Here is a 21857-nt window from a genome sequence, read left to right as displayed (position 1 = left end):
CACTGTTGCTCGTCTCCAGTGCCTTCCTTATCAGTTCCCCGAACCCAGCCCACACCTTTCTACATACTTTTCTAAAGTCTTTCCACTTTGCCACTGGAGTGACCGTCTTGCTTCTTGCTGGGACCCTGAATCACATGGCATCTAGTCAGACTGAGTTAACACATCTCAGTTCTTAATACTCACTCAAGTCAGTAGAACCATATAATGACCTCTTGACAAGTCTGTTTGCAAATTGCTCTGTATCTCTAGCTAGCCACAGAGGGCACATGAAAAACACTAGAAGCATCTTTACTGAAACTGGATGGAGAGCACAAATTAAATCACAGCTCTAATCCAGTAAGTAGTCCCTGATTTACCATTAAATCTGTAATTATTCTATTAAAGAGTGCTAGACATTTAGTCACTGTTGTCTCATTTGTGCATTTTGTTTAGTTATTTCTTCTGTGAGTCAAGCAAGGGACACTTCATTTCTATTGAGGTATGTCCTGAGAACCTCCCAGAATTTTTCTGGGTCTCATTTGCCAAGTCTTGGGTAGTTTGCATATAACCAGAGACAAGTGCAGAAGGGCCCTGGGTTTTTCTCATACCTCATGCCCCTAGCAAGAAAATGGGATGGTCTCCAAAGCAGTGATGGTGAGTGGGGACAGAAATAATAAGAGGAAATATGAAGACAAATGGAAAATAATTGGTATCACTTCTCTGCACAGTAAGCCAGGAAATTTCTTTGACCTCAGGTAAAACCAGTTGCTCTGGGTCTTACCTACCCTGTCAAATGGGAGTCAGATGGGATGCAGAATGGTTCAAGGACTCCTCCATTGGTAGAACTCAGGGCTTCTTGGCCAAAGGCCTCTGGCTTGAGAAAGGTGGTTTTGAGAGAGTCTAGATCATGCACAAACTCACCGGAACTTCTGTGGCTCCAGGAACAAGCTCACTAGTGGTCAGCATTGGGTGTCCCTCTTCTCCATGCCCAGAGCCAACGCTGGGAGTTTGAGGCAGTGGGCCTGGCGGTCCAACAACCTTGCTCAGGAGCAGGGAACCCCGTCGGCTCTCATGGTCTCCATGAAAGACTCCATCATCTGTGATCCCATCGTGGAATGAGACATCTTGGCCAGGGGCTCGGAAATGAAACACACTGCCATGGCTAGCCCGACGCCTTCCAGGAGCAAGGCCTAGGAAAGACTGGGCATTGCCCCAGATGAGCAGGAAAGAAGGTGGGCTGGAGGCTGGTCCTCTGGCAAATCTAGAGCACACTTCCCTCCACCCACTTCCACTTCCTGACCCTATTCCCATGACCTTCCAGTAGCTAAATAATGACACAGATCTGAAGGGTAGACAGACTCAGGGATATTCTAGACAGACTCAGGGAAAGGCCAGGAGAGAGGGGAGGTTATGAGTGCTGAAGATCAGCTAACAGGTCATTATGGCCACGATCGGAGGACAACCTTGCATTGGATGGATGGGTCAGCTGTTTGCCAAACTTTGACCATAGAGCTGGACAAAACTGCCTTAAGTTCCCTCCTCTACATGCAAAGCTGTGATCTAAGAAGACTCTATTATGCACACCAGGACTGGCACGTGCTTGGAAAGTGGTTGTTGAATGGACAAGTGCACTCTATTGTCTGGAAATTAGGTTGTACAATTCATTGCATCTTGTCTGTAAGAGAGTGAGAGTTTGTATTGCAAAGGAGGAGACAAGAGCTTTATAGCGTAATGAGTTTCCAGGATCCCTCGAGGCAAGCTTTGAACAGTCAACAATGGGAGGATTGAAGGAAGAGTTGCAGCCTAATTTCCTGGAAGAATAATGCCATTCTTCCAAATCAATAAACATTTCCCATCAAAATCTCCCACTGAGAGAACCGTGTGGCTTACAGGTTCCAGAGGAAAAGAGCTAGTTCATAGGCCTGGAAACCCCAGAAAGTTAGTGCGTGAGTTAACCAGGTCTCATGACCACTGTGGGAACCTGACCACAATAAGCCCTGGGTCCTGTATTTGGATCATACATAGTATTTCTGAAATCTAAACATTGATTCCCTATTCTGATCATACTGCTCAGCTCCTCCCATCCTTAATTCCTTTTATTTATTTATTTTTATTTTAAATTGTTTTTAGTTGTAGATAAACACAATACCTTTTATTTTATTTATTTCTTTTTATGTGGTGCTGAAGATCAAAACCAGTGCCTCACACGTGCTAGGCAAGCACTCTACCACTAAGCTACAACCCCAACCCTCCTTTTATTTATTAAACCACAAAAGTTGAATATCTTGCCAATTGGTTTTCCTCACATCTCTCCTTATTCCACAAAACTGAAGTTTTTCCTTTCTTGATGATTTGGAGCCTGATCTTATTCAACAACCATCATTGCAAGAACAGTATTATAACTTGAACATTCTTTGCTTAGAACACATGGCCAAGGACCCTAGAACTCAAAAAAATCCATGAATCTGTCCCACTTTTGAAGGAAAGGTGAACAACTGACCAATTCATATTTAAAAATGGGAAAACTGACTTATTTGTACTGAGACAACAAGTACAAACCAATCAAGAAAGAGAAAACATTTAGATCTAGTATTTGACAGTCAGTGCCTGCTTGGCTACCATTTATTTCAGAATTAACCTATTTGGTAAATTGTGGGCAATGACCTTTGAGTCTAATCATTGGTATTGCCTTAAAGTGCATCAATCAAACAGGTCAACTAGTCTTCTGCATGTTCCTGAAAATCCCTATAATCTCTCCTGCCTTACCCCCAATCCCTATCTCATCACTCCTGGTCAGAAAAATGGCTTTATATAAAAGCTGTCTAAGGTCTATATTCCAGATGTCCATGTCTGGGAAAAGAGGAAGGGATGCATTCTTGTAATGGACCCCAACCACCAGTTTGCATGCAAGAAGGACCCACATACTTTCTCCCTGTCTTTGTTCATACATGTTCTTTTTGTCTGGAGAATATCCTCCCAAGTCCTCCCACACCTTCAATTACTGAAAGAACCCTATACACTCTTTGCTACTCACCTAACTTTTCCCTCCTCCAGGAGGCCTTTCCTGACACACATCCACCCCCATATGAGAGGAAGTCTCTTCATTTATGTCTAAAACACCACATATATGCCTCTACTATAGTACTTTGAAACATCATCTGAACTGTGCCCTGTGCATGGCAGGTGCTGCTCAAAAAAGGCAGAGCAAGGAATAAAAGGGCACAGATGCAGATAAAATTCTTCAGTGTGGGTATGTCACTAGGGTCAGAGTTCATAAAAGTGTGTCTGTGTATGTATATGTGCACACACATCTCGGGGTTGGAAATGGTGTTACAGAAAAGTAGAACATCCTTTAAATGAGAGAGATCAAGAAGAGAGATTGAGAGGGCATCCTGCCTGGAGAATAGCTATGTTTATCGTCCTTTCCACACTATTAGTGTGGTGACTACCCTTCCATAAAAGGAATATTATGGCTCAGGCCTATGGAAAGGGAATATTTTTTGTACACTGGATTTTCAAGGGACAGGGAGGTGGTGGGAGGAAGCCTGGTGAGGACTTAGAGTGCGGGACCTTGGAGTGGGAGCTAAATATTCGAATGGGGGTAGAATTGCTAAAGGGAATAAGGTGAGATTCTGACATTATTCCTGGGCTGGACTGTGTCACAGAGATGGGTTCTGGGATCTTCCATGCCAACAATAGGTGACAACTGTAGCTGCAGGCCCGGAAGTATGAGGTCAGAAAGACAGTTGTGAATGGTTTCAGCACCAAGGACAGAGACCTCCTGCCCCCTCCTCCCAGGAGCTGCAGATCAGAGTGTCCAGGGAAGCTGAGCTTTGATGTTCCCAAACATTTCAAGGTCGGCAGGTCAACACGGGCTCCCTGCCTTCCTTACAACCCTGGATTCTTCCTCCAGTGCCCCTGCTTTAGAACCACCGCTCAGTTAACTAAAGATGACTCCTGAAACCCTAGAGTGATCTTGGACTCCTCTTTTTCTACATTCCACAATCCCAATCTTGTTGGTCCCTTCCTTTCAGAAAGATCCCTGTAATTTACCTCTTTCCCTATCTAACATGCCTCTGTCCTCATTTTGGCCACCATTGGGATGGAGCGCCTGAATTACTAAAACATCCTCCTGATCTCTGTGCCTCCGGCTTTCTCCCTGCTACAGACCTTTTCCCATGTCAACCCACTGTCCATAACAGCTGGCAAGGTGGGGAATCTTTAAGGCACAAACCAGAGCCCCTTACCATCCTGCGTTGGTTGTAAGTCTCAGATTGGGGTGATCTGTTGTCATCTGTGGAGCAGTCCGACACTCTTGATTTCATTCTGTGCTTTCTCTCACTGGAATTTTTGGAGGCTAAAGGTGATCCATTGTGGGAATGGAGAGAGGCTGTGTCAATCCCCAGTGCTGTCAGCACCTGAGGAGAAAGAACAGCAGCTGCAGCCAGCAGGATCTGGTGGGCTTAGAACAAATGTGTCCCCCTGACATGGGGTGTCACAGGGATGGGGGATTTGAGACAGAGGAGGTTAAGGGTTAGGATCAAGGTGGTGGTGAGATTGAGACACAAAAGAAACATCCACCTCTGGGTCACCTCCCTCCCTCAGACCCTGCAGTCGACTCTTGGTGCCCCATTCAGTCCTTTTTACCAGGTTTGTATACCTGTCCCTAGCTGTTTGTGGTGGCTGTTAATGCACACACCTACATCATGGAGAAAAATTCCATAGGTTTCTTTCAGTGGTGCAGATATGGGGGTACAAAAGACCCAGACACTTGCCTCAAGGAGGGGCTAACTTTGTGGTACAAATCATGCTCCAAAGCTCTCCATGGACTCAGGCTGAAGCTAGTCTTGGATTGAGATCACTTCATTGTTTAGTTCTGTTCCCACGCCACCCTGCTTCCTTTATTCCACTTCTCCTGAGAAGACTCCCTGAATAAATTACTTGTATAAGAATCCTCATTCAGGTCCTCTTTTTGGAGAAAAAACTTCACTAAACAATCCCTGAGGTAAGAGGCATCCTCTTGCAGTTACCTAGAATGGCAGCTTATTCTAAGTGAAACTTGGTAATTTGTAAGTGAATCTAATTCAGACTCTATCCAAGAATATACACTGTGCTGTTGTGTTCATAAAGCTCTTTTTGTGTGTGTGTGCCAGAGATTGAACTCAGGGGCACTCGACCACTGAGCCACATCCCCAGCCCTCTTCTGTATTTTATTTAGAGACAGGGTCTCACTGAGTTGCTTAGCGCCTTACTTTTGCTGAGGCTGGCTTTGAACTCGCGATCCTCCTGCCTCAGCCTCTCAAGTCGTTGGGATGACAGGCATGTGCCACCATGCCCGGCACTCACAAAGCTTTTGACCCTTACAAACAAACCTCCTGCTCCTTCCGGAGCATCTCCAGGGCTTCCTGGAACTTCTTCTCCTTTGCTTCGATTTCAGCAATTGTTGCTTGGTTCTGTTCCTCGTACGCCATGGTGACCACAGCCAGGATCAAGTTGACTAGGTAGAAAGATCCCAGGAAGATGACCAGCACAAAAAAGACCATATAAATTTTCCCAGAAGCTCTGAGAGTCTGCAGATTCAAGGTAAAGAAGAGAAACCTGTACTCATAGCACGTAGGTCCCTGAGGTTAGGTGAGGATCCTCCAGGAGGAGTATAGCCATGCAGTGTACCCACCAGCCTCCAGCTTAGTCTGTGTGGGGACATGCAGATCAATACCTGCTGGTAGAGGCGTTCCCAGGAATCCTGTGTCATGAGGCGGAACAGTGAGAGGAAAGCCCAAGCAAAGGAATCAAAGCTGGTATAGTTAAAATCTGGGTTTTCAGAAGTTTTAAGGCAGATGGAACCAACAGGGCAGTGGCTGCAGCAAGAACAGAGAAGGTCATTGATTGTGCAGCCCTGCTTCTTGGGGCTGCAGGGAAATCACGGGGTTTGAAGTCAGAGATCAGAGTCAAAGGCCAGGCCTTCCTCTTATTAGCCGGACGACTCTTTTAAAAATGTTATTGGTTCTTTTTAGTTACCCATGATAGTAGAGTCCATTCTGATATAATTATACAATTGTGGAATATACCTTATTCTAATTAGGATGCCAGTCCTATGGTGAGATTCACTGTAGTGCATTCATATATGAACTAGGAAAGTATGACAGATTCATTCCACTGTCTTTCCTATTCCTATACCTCTTCCCTTCTTTCTTCATTCCCCCCTTGTCTATTCCACTGAATTTCTTTTCTTTTTAATTCTTTTTTGGTTATATTTTTATTTTTTAGGTGTAGATGGACACAATACAATGCCTTTATTTGTATGTGGTGCTGAGGATTGAACCTGGGTCCCGCCCGTGCTAGGTGAGAGCTCTACCGCTGAGCCACAATCCCAGCCCCTCCACTGAATTTCTAATCTCCCCCTCCCTAATTGTGGGTTAACTGCCACATATCAGAGAAACTAATCTATCTTTTCTTTTTTTTTTTTTTGTGGTGGTGGGGGTGGGGGGTGGATAATTGGCTTATTTCGCTTAGCATGGTAGTCTCCAGATCCAAGCTGAATGATCCCTAAAGTGGAGATGCTAGTTCTTTTACTCCGGAATTTTATGTCTAAGGGAGTATCCTGGGAAGGCCAGATGACTGCCCAGACCTGATTCCATAAGGTGTCAAGTTCTTTTCCAGTTCATACCAGGATAAGGAGATTCCGTAATAATAATGCAGAATGTAGTCATGAGCCTGTTGGCATTGTCTGCACAGCTGCCTATCAAAGGAAGACTGACCAATTATAGATAACAATAAAAACAGCACTTTCCATTTGCTTTGCTAACACTGCAATTTGTTCATTTCAATAATCCTTCTTTACAGATGAGGAAGGTGGAGCTCAGAGAGAAGTCAGTTGGCTAAATCCACAAAGATGCCAGCATATTCATTAGAGAGGAGAAATGTAGCCATAAAGGAGCCCAATACTTAAGTCAGCCCAATCTCCTCCTGAAGATAGAGAGGCTGATGGCTACTTGGTGAGGGCTGGGGTGGATGTGCTGGACTTTCTCTTATATATATACACAAGTGGATAGATGAAAAGAAGTATCTCTCAGCTCAGGACATGTGAGTAGCTCCCGTCCACCCCAGTGGGGATGGCCTGATCAGGGACACAGTAGCAGAAATCTTGTGTGAATTACAAGATTCTTTTACTCCTGGGTGTCATTCCCAGCACCAACCTCAGGGATTCTTCTTATTTCAGACATCCATGTGAACACATAGCTTCAAGACCCACTGAATTGATTAGAATGCTAGTAAATTAATTACCATCAATTCCAGTTCGATGTCCACTGTGAGATTTGCAAGTTCCCTGACTCTGCAGACCCACATTTAAAGGCAGTCTCTTGGGTTGTTCTCCCAAGGAGGTAGTTTTCTAATGAACTCTGAGGACGGGTTTATTTCTAGGTCTTCTGTAGGACTCACCCTCGTCACTGTACATCGACAGCTTATCGCTCAGTGTAGCAACAGTTAACTGATCTGAGGATTTAACAAGATCATCGTGCACAGTCTCTTGCACAGTGCCTTTCGCATATTAAATATTATATTTAAAATGCAAATTAAAATTCTGGCTATTGGGAGCTTCCAAAAGGAGGGACTGGAATAGCACAAGTGAAAGAATGCTGAAACTCCTCAGGTATTGCAGTACTGATTCTCCACCTCGAGACCCCAGATTTTCCTCCCATGGTGCCCTTGACCCATGGAGGACTTTACTCAGGACCCTGGCTCTTCTGTGGCCCAGCATCAGATCCAGGTTTGGTGTTCACAGCAGGCTCCCTCGGGGCTCACTGTGCTATCATTTTGAGCTGACCTGTCAACTAACTTCCAAGCTGGGTCCATTCCTCCACTGCCTGGTTTGGACCTGCCCAGGAGGAGGTCTGGCTTCTCTGTGAGCTGAGGAGGGAGGCATAGATGGACCCTTTACAACTTTATAATGGGAAAGTACTTGGGTTGCTCTGGAGCTACTGCCTTGAGAAATGCCATCATCTAGACACAAAAGGGACATTTGAGGTGGGGGGCTTGGTTTAAATCCAAAGGAAAATGGAAACTGACATCAAAACAACCACCCTCCCTGAGCCAGAGACCCAAATGCCAAGTGCATTTGTGAGGACAGAAACCAAGGAATCGGATGCGGACTAAATTCTCTCTCTTGTCCCCACCCCTCAGCTCTATCTGAGATTATTTTCCTAATGAGCTGATTAAGGTAGAGCTTTATAGGTCCTGCCCAGTTCCACTTGGAGAATGGGGAGCTGTCAGATGATCAGGGAGTGACAGCACTGTGAGTGTGGATATTCCAGGCTCACAGATATGGAGGCGGGAGAGAGGGACCTGACCTTTCTGATCTGCTGCTTGAATCTTTTCTGCTCATGTCTCACTCCAGAGGCCTAGAACTGAGGGATGCTCACCCCTTAGCTTCATCTCACTTTCTGTTCTGCCACCTGGAATGGTCCCCATCCAAGCATCTCTTGGAAATCCTGCCTGGAAGCATCCTACCTGCAACTTGACTATTCAACCACTGCCTCCAGGAAGCCTTCTCTGAACTGCATCCCCCCACACCTCACTATCTTTCCCCAGCCCATAGAGCCTGTAGCTCAGCACTTGTTCTCCACAGTGCAACATTTTTTTTTGTGTGTGCGTGCATGAGAAATAAAACACCAAACCCCCTTGGCAGCTTACAAGCCGAATTTAGCATGTAGACATATTTTGTTTGGTCAATACAATATGTAGACATTTTGGGGAACGAGTAACCAAGTTTATAGTCGGGGAATTTCACTTAAAAAAATCAAAATTTCCTGTCTTTCTTTAAAAGTGAAGAGAGCTAAAAGCAGTGGGCCCACATTTCCACATGGCAACCACAGGCTAGACTGAGCAATGACTGTTCCCTTCAGATGGGGAATGAACTCCCAGTTGCTATGGTTCCCTCCTGGCTTGCTCTACTCATTTGTTGTTATGTGTCTGACCTCTGAAGAAATTTGAAATTGCAAAGTGTTATGCATGTGTTTCTTCCTCTAGTATGCAAGAATAATGAAACCCATATAATGGAGTTAGCTGTGATGGTTAAATGCAGAGCATTTGACATAAATATACTTAATAAATATTAGTTTCTTCCTGGAGTAGGTCATTTTCAAAATGACTGTAATTCTCCCCCTTTCACTATCTTACCTCACCCCTTTGCAATATGACTTTGCAGCTCTTTCCTTGAGCCATGAAGTCTATTTCCTCACCCCTTGGATCTGTACTGGTTTGTGACTTGCTTTGGTCAATAGAATACAGAAAGTGTGACATCATACCAGTTTTAAGTCTAGACTTCAAGAGGACTTTCACACTTCTACTATTTCTCTTGGAACTCTGGTCCTGCATGAGAACAGGCTCAGGCTAGACTGCTGGGGAATGAAAAAAATCACACATAGAAGACAGGTGTTCTATATCAGCTGTCTTGCCATTGATCTGTCCACTGTCTGCAGATGCTCAAATGAATCTATTCAATGCCACCTGATCTCAGCCCAAAATGCTGATGCATACAATCATGAGCTAAATAAATGGTAACTGTTTTAAGTCACAAAATCTGGGGGTTGTTTGTTACATGGCAAAAGCTAACTCGTACACTTCTCTAGTTTTTTCCTCCAAAAAGAAAAAAAAGTATTTCCTGCAATTTCAGAATCCTAAGCAATCACTCCACCTAATTCCTATTCATACTGATTAGGTAGAGTTGATTAGGTAGGTAGTTATTCAGTATAGTTGATCTAGTATAAGCAGTTGGTTCTGATGATTTTTAAAATTTGTTCTAATTAGTTATACATGATAATGGAATGCATTTTGACACATTGTACACAAATGGAGCACAATTTCTCATTCCTCTGGCTGTACATGGTGCAGAGTCACACCAGTAGGGTAATCATACATGTATACAGGGTAATGATGTCTGTCTCATTCTACCACCCTTCCTATCCCCACAATCCCCCGCTCCCCTCACTCCCCTCTACACTATTTCCATGAAGTCTAGGATGGCAAAGACCATGACTTATCCATCTTCCTCACAACCTGCAACCCAGACTGCTGGGCTTTGGGGCTGTCATGGGTTGGGTACTCACCCTGCATCAGATCCATTGCCACACAGTAAAGGATCAGAGGTGCCTGGCTTAATAACATAAGATACATCTGCCAAAGAAAGGAAGAAATAAAAGCCTTACATATACGATTCTGAATCTTCTGACACAGGCCTATATAGCAAACACAACACTTTCTAAATATTCTCTCAGAGTGAAGGTGAGCTCCCTCAGCTGCATATACTCAGTGGGCACTCAGCTGACATCCTGAGCCATGCAGAAGGTGTGAAGTCCCATCCAAGAAGGGCTGATCAGAGACTTCAGCTCTAAGTCCTCCCCAGCACAGTCAGAATGACTTGCTTCTGGATTTAAAGCTAATTTCCTTGCAAAAGGGATGCTGAGCAACAAGCAATGGTGACCCCAAAGTGAAACAACTCAGAGGAAGCATTTCAGCAGCATTGAGGAATCAAAATATCTGTCTACACAGATCTGCAGGGGCCTCCCCCTCCCCCTTGTCCCTATGTCCATGTGGTCCTGCTGTCCCAACCAGGCCTGATCTCCATGATAGAAAACCCACTCACGTGTTCTGTGAGATGAGTAATTAGAGGCATCATCTGGAGCTGTGTCATTCCTGACACACTTGTTCTTGAGGTTGCCCTTGAAGAGCTGCAGGCCCACCAGGGCGAAAACACTCAGGCAGAAGACGGTGAGGATGGTCACATCAGCCAGTTTCCTCACCGAGTGGATCAGGGCTCCTACAATGACCTTCAGCCCTGTAGGAGGATGAACGTGATACTCCCATGTGAATAAGGCACCCCACAGGACACAGGCATGCATCTGAGCCATCCTCCCCACTCTCTCCTTATAGGTGTGAAATGTTTATAAATTCCAGGGCAGATCCAAGCCCAGCTTCTCATCTGGACCTTGCAATAGCCATGAGAGACAGGCGAGCAGGGGCTATTATTCTCATTATAAAGATAAGCAATTGAGTACTAGGCAATGCATTTCTTATCATCTCAGGGCTAATAAATTTCTGATACAAGCAATTCAATTTTAAAAATTGCTGAATAACCACTATGTTCTCATGTGAGGTTACTCACTTAACTCCAATCATGTGTCATCTTTCAGTGCTCATCTTAGTATCTCTGTTCTGGAGAGAGGCAGTTCAAGGCATGGGACTCATGAATCTCAGTGTGTGTGTGTGTGTGGGGGGGGGGAGATATGAACTTAGCAATAGAGTGAGACCATGAAAACCACTGAGAATTACTGAGGTAGAAACCAAGAGACATTGAGGAAGAATATCTCTGAGCCAAGCAGAGCTGGCAGCAAAGGTGTGGGCCTTGCTCATTGAAGAAGGGGTGACTGTTGCTCCTGCAAATGAAATTAACTTCTTTGGTAGGGAAGCTTCACAGGCAGCCGAAAGAGCTTTGTCTGGGGAAGCAGTCAGGGCTGTCTTTATGGTGAACCAGTAATCCATCGAGCACTCCACATGGCAGTCCCTAAGCTGAGAGCTGAGTGACAGCTGGGGCACTGGTGTGCAGTGGGTGGTTTGACAGCGGAAGGGAAACTTCATAGTGCTATCAAGAGGAGGAGCACACAGAGGAGAGCTCTTAAACTGAAGTTCACGATGGGAATGGGGTGGCTGGAGTGTGGGGAGGTTGGAAAAGACCAGGGGGTGTCCTTACCACTATGTTACAAACACTTCGTCCTTGGCAGAGCCCTGAGAAATGAGTGTGAGCTGAGTAAGGAAAGGAGGAAGGACATTCGAGCCCCAGGCTGGGAGATGAGCATGGGTTTGGAGTATTTGTGGAATCACGGGTTGGATTCTGGAACATGGTGGTGCAAGGTGGATAGAGGTGAGAGAGGAAGCCACAGAGGGAGATTGGACAGGCCAGGTCTGTGAACAAGACTCAGGATCTTCTGGCTAAGAGTAGGTGAGAGAGACACCAGAAGACACAATTGTGGTTTCTTCATGGACTTTGTCTGGGGGAGTTGGAAAAAGGGTTTCAAATCTCTCCCTGCAGAGCCAGACATGGACTGGTAGAAAAGGATTTCTGCTCTAGAATTGGTGTTTCTATTTACCCAGTGAGGGAAGAGATTCTCAGTGGAGAGGGGACATCATCCTCCAGGCCACAAGGGGGTGAACAGAGGGCTGTTTCAGGGTGTTTACTTTATCTCTGTCTTCATCATCCCCACCATCAAACTAGTGGGGATTGAGTAGTCACAGAAAGGTGACAATAGAGATCTTGGAGACCCAATAGATGAGCTTTGGTGGACTACACTTGTTTCTGAATTCTCTGTAATCAAGATTGATCAGTTTGGAACTGGAGAATGTCAGGCTAAGTGAAAAAAAGCCAGATTCAGAAAGTCCTGGGCCCCATATTTTCTCTCATATGTGGAAGCCATAGAGAAAAAAAGGAATAAAAAGGGGGACCTTGCAAACACTGAAGGAGGATAAGGAGTAGAAGTGAGGGGCCAATGGGGAGGGAGGAGGGAAGGGAAAGGGGATGTATGCACGTATGAATGTATCACAACGCATTTCAATTTTACATATAACTATAATACACCAACTAAAAAACAAATAAATGAAAGAAAGATCAATAGAGTGGAGGCAGAGGATCAGGGAAGAGAGTTGGGGAGGGAAAGTGGAAGTATTGGGAATTGAAATGGAGAAAACTATGTTATATGCATTTATGAATATGTCAAAATAAATCCCACTATTATATATAATCATAATGCACGAATTTAAAAAAAAATTTTTAAAGAATTGCCTAATTTTTTTTCTCCTCTATAGGTCTAATGACAGGATTGTGGCTCAGGCTTTTAGATCCAAAGACCTGGTGAAAATGCCAGAATCTAGGATTGCTTGTTCTCTTCCTCCTCACTACCAAGATGAAATCTTCAGTTCAAGGTCTACGTGAGCACACAACTGCGAATTTTGCCTCAACCTCAGAGCAAGAACAGAAAACGAGGACGTGGCCTTCTTGTTATTTACTGATGGCAAGGCATGGGGTGTGTGGACAGCACATGGCCTAAGAGCAGGACAGTGGCTTTCAGCTCACACTTTTTTAGTGGGGGCGGGTACCGGGGATTGAACTCAGGGGCACTCAACCACTGAGCCACATCCCCAGCCCTGTTTTGTGTTTTTAGTTTAGAGACAGGGTCTCACTGAATTGCTTAGCTCCTCACCATTGCTGAGTCTGGCTTTGAACTTGTGATTCTCCTGCCTTAGCCTCCAGAGCTGCTGGGTTTTCAGGCGTGAGCTACTGTACCTGGCCTCCAGCTCACACTTTGCTCTTACTAGTAGTGACAAGGCCTAGAGATTGTGTTTTCTATACTAAGAGCCTTGGTTTCTTTTTATCTTAAATAAGGACAGTAGTCCTTACAGGTTTTTTGTGAAAACCAAAGAAGGGCGTTAGGCTGTGAAGACTAACATTTGCTCTGTGAATACATGTGCTGGTTAAAGCAGCTCACCTGGAATCACGGAAACTGTTTTTAAAGCTCTAAGAACTCGGAACGTCCTCAGGCCAGAGATTCCTCGGAGATCTATTGCTGTACCAACATATCTGTAAGACAGAAGCCAGTCAGCATTTCTGCAAGGAGAGGGCCCTAGGAATTCATGCAACATAAGTAAGGATAACATCCGATAGCGTGAACTTAGGAAAACTCAGGACAGAGACTTAGAACCTGGTGGCACTACCATCTGTAGACACAGGCACTGATTTAATCATCACATTCTCTTTTGGAAAAGACCATTTCAGAAGATGCACCATGATCTAGAGGCTCTGTGCACCATACAGATGATGAATATTCAAGCACGTAGCCTCGGCCAATCTATCTGCTCAGACATGGTTCCTCTGGAGATGCCTCCATGCTGGCTAGTTACCCAATATGGGCAGGATGAACTTTGCCTCATCATTATCAGGTCAGAGCTGAGGTCTTTGACTTGTTCCTGTGGATATGGAACTAACCTAAGTGACTTCAAAAGCAAAACTCTATGGCAAGAAAACCCCAAGCCAGATAAGGAAGCTGAAATGAGGTGAGGAAACATGTCCAGAGCGTGAGCCTGAACACACAGGGACAAACACAAATCAGTGTGGGCAAGTACTCACGCCAGGGTGATGACGCTAAAGTCCAGCCAGTTCCAAGGATCTCGCAGGTAAGTGAACTCATTTAGACAAAATCCCCTTGCCAGAATCTTGATCAAAGCTTCAAAGGTGTAAATGACCGTGAAGATGTACCTGGGGAGGAGGGTGGAAAGGGACATTAATGGGGCCGCGGAGAGAGCTCAGGTGGTTCCTTCTGCATCCGGGAGGGGAGATGAGCTGCTGTGGTTGTTCCAGGGCAGCAGGTGCAGAGAACATCACCAAGATGAGGAAGGGGAAGAAATTGAGGGAAGGAGACAAGACACAGAGCGAGGAATATCAAGAGTTGCACAAATGGGTGGGGTGGGGTGGAGTGGGGAGGGGCTTGTGTGGCTGAGATGCCAGTAGCCTCCGAAGGTAGACAAAGGGCAGTGAACAAGGATCCTCCTGTTCCAGGAGCCTTCCAGAGGCTGCTGTCTTATGGATCTAGAGGCTCCTTTTCCAACCTGTTGGTAGTGGAAGGAGTAGAAGAGGGATGAGGCTCTGCTACATCCCTCCTCCCCAGACTTCTCTACTTCCGACTCTCATTCCTTCTCCCACTTTGTCTGGTCTGCCTGGGTTCCTGGTCTAAGTGCTGTGAAAGAAAAAGGCATCTAAATCCACAAGTGTTTTCTCAGGAGGATAGATCCAAGCAGAGGAAGTTATCTCTAAACGGCCTCTTTATTTGGCTGGGTGCCCTGTTGGGTTTGGATTTGAAGAGATGACTGTGGAGTTCATGTTGGGATTTAGGTTTCTCAAGTGTTTGGAGTCCCTCCAACACCTGTGGCAGGTTCTCACATCTAGCAAGCATCAGAGCCACCCGAAAGTCTTGCTCATTTCTAGACTCTGTCTTGAGGGTGTCTGAATCTGATCCAGTAGGTCTGGGGTGGGACCCAAGAATGTAAATTTCCCAACACATTCCCAGCTGAGGTTAATGCACTGGCTCAGAGAACCACTCTTTGATAACCACTAACTCGAAGAATTTAGTTGCACACAAAAATTGCATATAATTCTGGATCTATTGAAAAAAACCTTTAAATTATAAATATATTCCTATTAAAAATAAGAAAGGTTTTGATTAGATATGGCAGATAGAACACATGTATTTACCTTCATCCTTCCTGAAACCCTTCTCAGATGACAGCTAAAGGATTGTTTAAAAAGGCATGAACCTACTAGGACAAACACAATGGAGAGTACAACCATAGTCTTCTCGAAACTAGAGAATAAACTGATGAGTTTATTCTGGCAGAGCAGACCTCAGAAAACTGATAACTAGCTACAAGTAGGATGCACCCAAGCAAGCCAAGCTCTCTATAGAACCTCCAACAGCCCAGGCCTTAGAGATGCTCAATGGCTCCAAGGGTGGGCTTTGGGACAAGAGGCAGGGGGAGCTGAGAGGACTGTTTGAAAGTCTCTACAAGAAGCAATAGGACTGTCTAGACCTCACTGTACCCTCCACTTGGTGATGAACGCTCTCCTCTGTTCCAGAGGGAGTGGATGTTCATTCTCAAGGGCTGAACAAGAGGAAGAGAGCCGCATGCTGAAACATGGTTATAAAGAAGAGTTTGTGTACTAAAAGGTTGACATCCCTCTTCTGCCCCTCATTAAGTTTCAGAAGGCAGTCAGGTTTATGACTCATGAAGATTATGCACTTTACCACTCTGGAAAGCAGCATGGAGATTTCTCAGAAAACTTGGAATGGAACCACTAATTTGACCCAGTTATCCCACTCCTTGGCATATACCCAAAGGACTTAAAATCAGCATACTGTAGTGATATGGCCACATCAATGTTTATAGCAGCGCAATTCACAATAGCTAAGCTATGGAACCAATCTAGGTGCTCTTCAACAGATGAATGGATGAAGAAAATGTGGTATATATACACAATGGAGTATTTCTCAGCCATAAAGAAGAATAGAATTATAGCATTTGCTGGTAAATGGATGGAACTAGAGATTACCATGCTAAGTGAAATAAGCCAATCCAAAAAAACCCAAAGGCTGAATGTTCTCTCTGATATGCAGATGCTAACACACAATAGTGGGGGGTGGATAGAATTTCATTGGATTAAAGGAGTCTGAAGGGAAGGGAGGGGGGGTGGGAATAGAAAAGACAGTAGAATGAATTGGACATAATTTTCCTATGCTCATATACGAATACATGACCAGTGTAACTCCACATCATGTACAACCACACAGTTAAACCCTGTGTATGTATGATATGTCAAAAAAAATTCTATTGTCATTCATAACAAATAAAAAATCAAAAAAGTTAAAAAAACAAACAAAAAACAAGACAACAAAAAGAAAGATGCTGAACTCTGAGTAAGAACAGCCAGGCAAGGAGAGTCAAGAATTTCCTGTTGAAAACATTTATATTCAGTGTACAAAAATTCAAATACATCTTACATCTTATAATCCAAATGTTTCACCCAAAATGAAATAAAAGACTATAAGCAAACCTATATTTGTTTACTTGCTAGTTCACTGTACCTGAAATATCGAATAAAAAGAAGAGAAAACCCAGAGTCCTCCAAATGGCTCTCAGAATGCTTTTCTACATCTTGTCTGTGTGTGACACCTTCTCTGTGACTTTGATTAGGCGGGGACTGATCAGGGTGGTGTTTTGTAGCTCCAAATAACTCTTGAATTCCAGTTCTATTCAGCCTCCACTTGTTCTCTTGACTTCTGATATGTTTTCTCAGGGGGAAAATACAAGATATTTTCACAAATTGCTGATAGCTAAAAAAAAAAAAATACTAGAGTCTGAGAAGGGCTGTCTTTGAACAGTCGACATGTCTGCTGCTCTCTAGAAGGGGTTTGCAGGAGGGCAGTCTGATGGGCTAGGCAAGTGGGGACTAGTGAAGGCCTGGCCCTCCAAAGCCTCTTCAAGGGGCATCAGGAATCTGAGGGACACTTCTGACACTCAAACCCAAAGCAACCAAAGTGGCGGAGAGGGAAGACAGTAGAAAAAAATTTAGAGAGAATGAAAGTTTTTAGAGAATTAGGAGGTGAAATTAACACTTAGTAAAACAAGATTAGAAGGCTATTTAAAAAAAAAACCTCTCAAGAATAAAACAAAAAATTGAAAACAAAAATATAACAGCAAAAGTAAAACATTAATAGAAGGACTGGAAATAAAGTTTGAGAAATCTCATCGAAAGCAGAACAAAAAGCAGAAATGGAGGAGGTGATAAAAAAGTAGGAAAATTAGAGAATCAGACTGGTAAGTACAATATCTCCCTCATAAGAGGTTGAAAAAGAAATAGAGAAAGAATAGATTGGAGAAAGGTATCAAAAAATAATTCAAGAAACAATTTCCAAACTGATGGATCTAAGTCATAGACACACCCACCAACGTTCAGGAAAATCAGTGGAAAAAAAAGCCATATCTAGGCATAACATCATGAAGTTTCAGAGATTTGTGTTACAAACAGAAATGCTCAAAACTTTTTTGAGAAAAGAAACAAAACAGGCCATGGAAAGGGTTAAGAATCAAACTATCATTGGATTTCTCAGAAGTAGCCTTGGATGTTAGAAGTCAATGAACAATGATTTCAAGATTTTGAAGAAAATAACTTCTACTACAGAATATCATCCCCATCCAAACTGTCAAAGATGAGGGTAGAAGAAACACAATTACAGACAGGCAAAGTCTCTGAAAATTGACTTCCCAGCTCCCTACCTATGAAAATTGCTAGAAGATGTGCTCCAACACCAACACCAAGAAAGTAAAGAGGAGGGGTGTGGGATGCAGGGGAGAGACAGAGGGAATCCAAGAGGATGGAAAAATCTCCAGGAAAGAATTTGGCATCAGATTCAGAGAACACGTAGGTCAGGATGAGGCAGGAGATGAAGCACCGCAGAAATGATTTCCCCAAGAACAACTGAAACTGATGGATCACCGGATGGGTTCACATGGATTGAAGAAAGAATTAAAGCTCCGGAAAAGAGTTTTGAAACAAATGAGGGATAAAGATAATGAAAACTGAGCCAAGGAGGAAATGAAATCTTTATGAAGTCCAGAGAGAGCGAAAACTCTGTACAAAAAGGAAATGTAGTCAAATGACCCTGTATTACACAGCAATCCCATTGTGTAATCATATGGGTGGTCGGCCAATGTGCATGTTATGTGATGACTTAATAAAAAAATTATGATATAATGGGAAGATGTGGATAAAGGAAATGAGTGTGTGCCTATGGTCCTGATTCCTATTTTTTCAATTGTAGGACGCTCAGAGGAAGTCACCTGAATGGAAAAAAATAGTACTGTGAGCATATTATTGGAAATAGGGGAGACACCAGAAAAAAAAGAAGTGAAAAAGAAGGTGATTTCTTCTGGAAAGGTGGGATTAAGGGTAAGGAGCTGTAGAACATGAAATTGCTTGCTGTTTTTTGTTAGAATCCTCATAGAACTATGTGATCTTTAAAACCATGAACGTGCTTATCTTAAAGAAAAGTGGAAATCAAATTAAAAAGTGAATAATAGAAATGTATGTGTTTTATTGTTTTTTGTTTTGGCATTTCTAAGAGGAGAAAGTGTTTGAAACTGTTCATGAAGGAATCTATATCTGGCTACAAAGCCTCTTGAGCTGTCGCATCAACCACAACGGTTGGTCCCCCCTCCCCCCCCCGCCCCCACTTTTTATGTTTTCTAAATTAGAAAATCTTAACTCGGAATTATAGGTTGTTGGGAAGCATTGACGGATATTTCCGGCTTTTCAGATCAAACACAGACCCAGAAATTATGGAGAGGGTTCTGTTGAAAGACTATTTTCAGTGTTTCTCCAGAGGACTAGGGCCCCAGCTCAGTGCAGCTAAGAGCTGCCAGGTTGACTGTCTCTGGACACAAGGGCTAATAGGGGCGTGTACCTCTTTGGTGGCATTTGGCTCTGGATGCTCTTTCCTGATGTCCAGTTGCAGCATTTGGATGTAATTTTTAAGATGCCCAATATGTGTTTCCCTAAGTGGTTTTTTTTTTTTTTTCTGGTGAATGAAAAATATCACTAGGTATTGGGAAAAAAGTCAAACTGCAATTTACACTGTAAGAAATCATGATGTTTAATCATTAGATATCCTGACATTTAGGCCCTGCAGTTAAAGATCCATACTATTCAAAATCCTGAATGGATCACTGAACTATACTGCTTGTATTCATTAAAAAAAGATCATTTAAAAAATTTCCTTCTGCAATTCTGAAACATGATGGAAGGTGTATTTTGTTTGCCAGACAGAGTTATTGTTGTGGTGGTGGTTGGGGGCGGGGGGCACAGCGTCTTGGCCTCACTTTTTGTCTCTGCCTAGTAGGTGGAGGTGACCTGCACTAAGTGGCCACAAGCAGTTTGTATTCACAATTTCCACCATGTCCCTCAACAGCAAATCAGGGTCTGGAGCCTGTTGGGATTCACCCCGGCTCCAACGACTAACTTCCCCATCCCCCAAGAAGAGCCGTCCAATGGTGAGCCCTGCTGGCTCACCTGATCCTTACCCACCAATCTGAGCCCTGCTGGCTCATCTGATCCTTACCCACCAATCAGACTAGCCCTGCTGGCTCACCTGATCCTTACCCACCAATCAGACTAGCCCTGCTGACTCACCTGATCCTACCCACCAATCAGACTAGCCCTGCTGGCTCACCTGATCCTTACCCTCCAATCAAAAATCACCCCATGCCAACTGTCAAACCACCCTTGGCTCTATAAATATGCAGAGCTGTTCCTCAATAAACAGGCTCCGAGGACGACAAGCCTTGTTCATTCTTTCATTGGTGCCAAAACCCTGGAGGGGGAATGCCTCACTGCTCGAGGGCCCCCTCTCTCAAGCCTTGTTCGTTCTTTCAGAGGCAGTCTATGGATCCCAGCTGTTTTCCAGGAATAAGGTGTGTTCTGGCATCTGGAAGCAGCCTCTTGCCTTTGGATAGCATAAATTTTGCCTCTTTAACCATTTTTAAGTATACAATTCGGTGGTATTAAATGCAATTACAATGGTGTAGACTCTTCACTTTTTCATCTTCTCAAACAGAAATGTACCTATGAAACAACTCCTCATTCCCCACTCCTTGGGAACCTCTACTCTCTGTCCTTATAATTTTTCCTACTCTAGGTCCTTTATATAAACAGAATTGTGCATTTGTTCTCTTAGTTTGGCTTAGTTTACTTGGCATAATGTTTTTTTTCAAGGGTTCATGTTGGGACATATTGGCATTCATTTTAAGGCTGAATAATAGTCCATCCTTTCTGTATAAACTACATGTTGTTTGTCCATTCATCTATTAATGAAAATTTGAGTTATTTCCACCTTTGGCTCTTATGAATAATACTGCTACATATACTGGTGTATAAGCCAACTTACCTTCTTTTGTTTCTTTTTGGTACCAGGGATTGAATGCAGGGTCACTTAACCACTGAGTCATGTCCCCAGCCTTTTTTATTTTTTATTTTGGGACAGGGTCTTGCTAAGTTGCTTAGGGCCTTGCTAAATTGCTGAGGTTGGCCTCAAACTTTTGATCCTCCTACTTTGGCTCCGGAGTCGCTGGGATTACAGGGATGTGCTACCCCACTCAGCAAAACCAACTTACTTTTTAAAGTATGTTTCATAGTTTAAAACTAATCTTTAATTTAAAAAAAAAGAAAATCTCTTCTTTTAAAATCAGCTTCACAGTAAGTAGAACAAAGCGTCATTAAGCACTTCTCTCACATATAGATCGAACATATGCTGACAACTGATTAAGTCAGTTTTGTTCAATGATAAAGTAAAATGTCTTTGTTCACATACGTAACAGTCATTGATTTTAAATGCCAGTCACATTATAAGTAATACAGTGGTTCTGCTGAAAGAATTCTACCAATTGTTTTTCTTGCTTCCTTTCCAACCACAATATCCATCATTGATTTTGAAGCTGGTTTCCTGTCTTAGCAAGAGTGTGCTTGTTTTTGATATGAAGATGAACAGGTCACTCTATAGTTATGGTGTCTTTTCAACCTTTAACATTGAATCTGACAATTTTGTATAGGAAAAGCCTTAGAGATAGCCAATTGTTTTAAAAGTGGGGTTGATAAGTTTTATTGGAAAATAATATAGAAGTTTTGGTAGTTTAATATCACTATTTGATAAAAGTGATAAGAGATAATAAACTGGATTCCAGGGCAAAACGATCCAATAAAATTCAGTGATGATTATTCATTGTCATGATTTATATTTTCTTGCATATTTTGTGAAGTTATTGACATCCATTCTCCACTTGTCTCGTGGTGGATTGATGCTTTATATTTATATATAACATAATTATAGACCCACCTCATTTACCAAAATAGATCAAATATACTGGCAAACTGCATCTGGCAGAAATATCAGCTGCATGAAAAACAGGTTAGCAGATCCATTAATGTAGACTTCCATATTAACAGGTGAAAGACTTTCTGTGGATCTTAATAAATATAAAGATATCGATAAAAATCCAACACATATTTATAACAAAAATCTTAACAAACTATAAATGGAACGAACTGTCCACAACTTGTAATTATGAGAATTCATGGACACCATGACAATCAAGAAACCTTAGAAACACACTCTTTGAAAACCAGGAAGAAAAGAATCTGCTCATGATTACAACTTAGACTCAGCAGTGCACTGAAGGTCCTGGCCAATTTAATAAGACAAGAAAAATAAACAAGAGGCATAAAGACC

At 43.2% G+C, this 21857-nt stretch overlaps 1 protein-coding gene across 4 annotated transcripts in view; it reads right to left on the bottom strand.

Annotated features, from left to right (window-relative positions):
• Positions 1 to 21857, bottom strand: part of Scn10a (sodium voltage-gated channel alpha subunit 10) — a 93889-nt gene that overhangs the window by 54849 nt on the left and 17183 nt on the right. For 3 of the 4 annotated variants that reach the window (XM_015489623.2, XM_015489622.2, XM_015489624.2), the window contains exons 4-11: positions 14153 to 14281; positions 13515 to 13606; positions 10622 to 10813; positions 10086 to 10152; positions 5696 to 5837; positions 5352 to 5549; positions 4227 to 4397; positions 901 to 1179 (exon numbers count right to left, since the gene is read on the bottom strand). In XM_015489623.2, coding sequence (XP_015345109.1) covers positions 901 to 1179; positions 4227 to 4397; positions 5352 to 5549; positions 5696 to 5837; positions 10086 to 10152; positions 10622 to 10813; positions 13515 to 13606; positions 14153 to 14281 — 1270 coding nt within the window. The remainder of the gene's footprint in view (positions 1 to 900; positions 1180 to 4226; positions 4398 to 5351; positions 5550 to 5695; positions 5838 to 10085; positions 10153 to 10621; positions 10814 to 13514; positions 13607 to 14152; positions 14282 to 21857) is intronic. The other variant, XM_048795057.1, reaches the window with a different exon arrangement.

This window comes from Marmota marmota, unplaced genomic scaffold (assembly GCF_001458135.2).
Source record: "Marmota marmota marmota unplaced genomic scaffold, marMar, whole genome shotgun sequence".
Lineage (NCBI taxonomy): Eukaryota > Metazoa > Chordata > Mammalia > Rodentia > Sciuridae > Marmota > Marmota marmota.
This window is presented reverse-complemented; position numbering and strand designations above follow the sequence as displayed.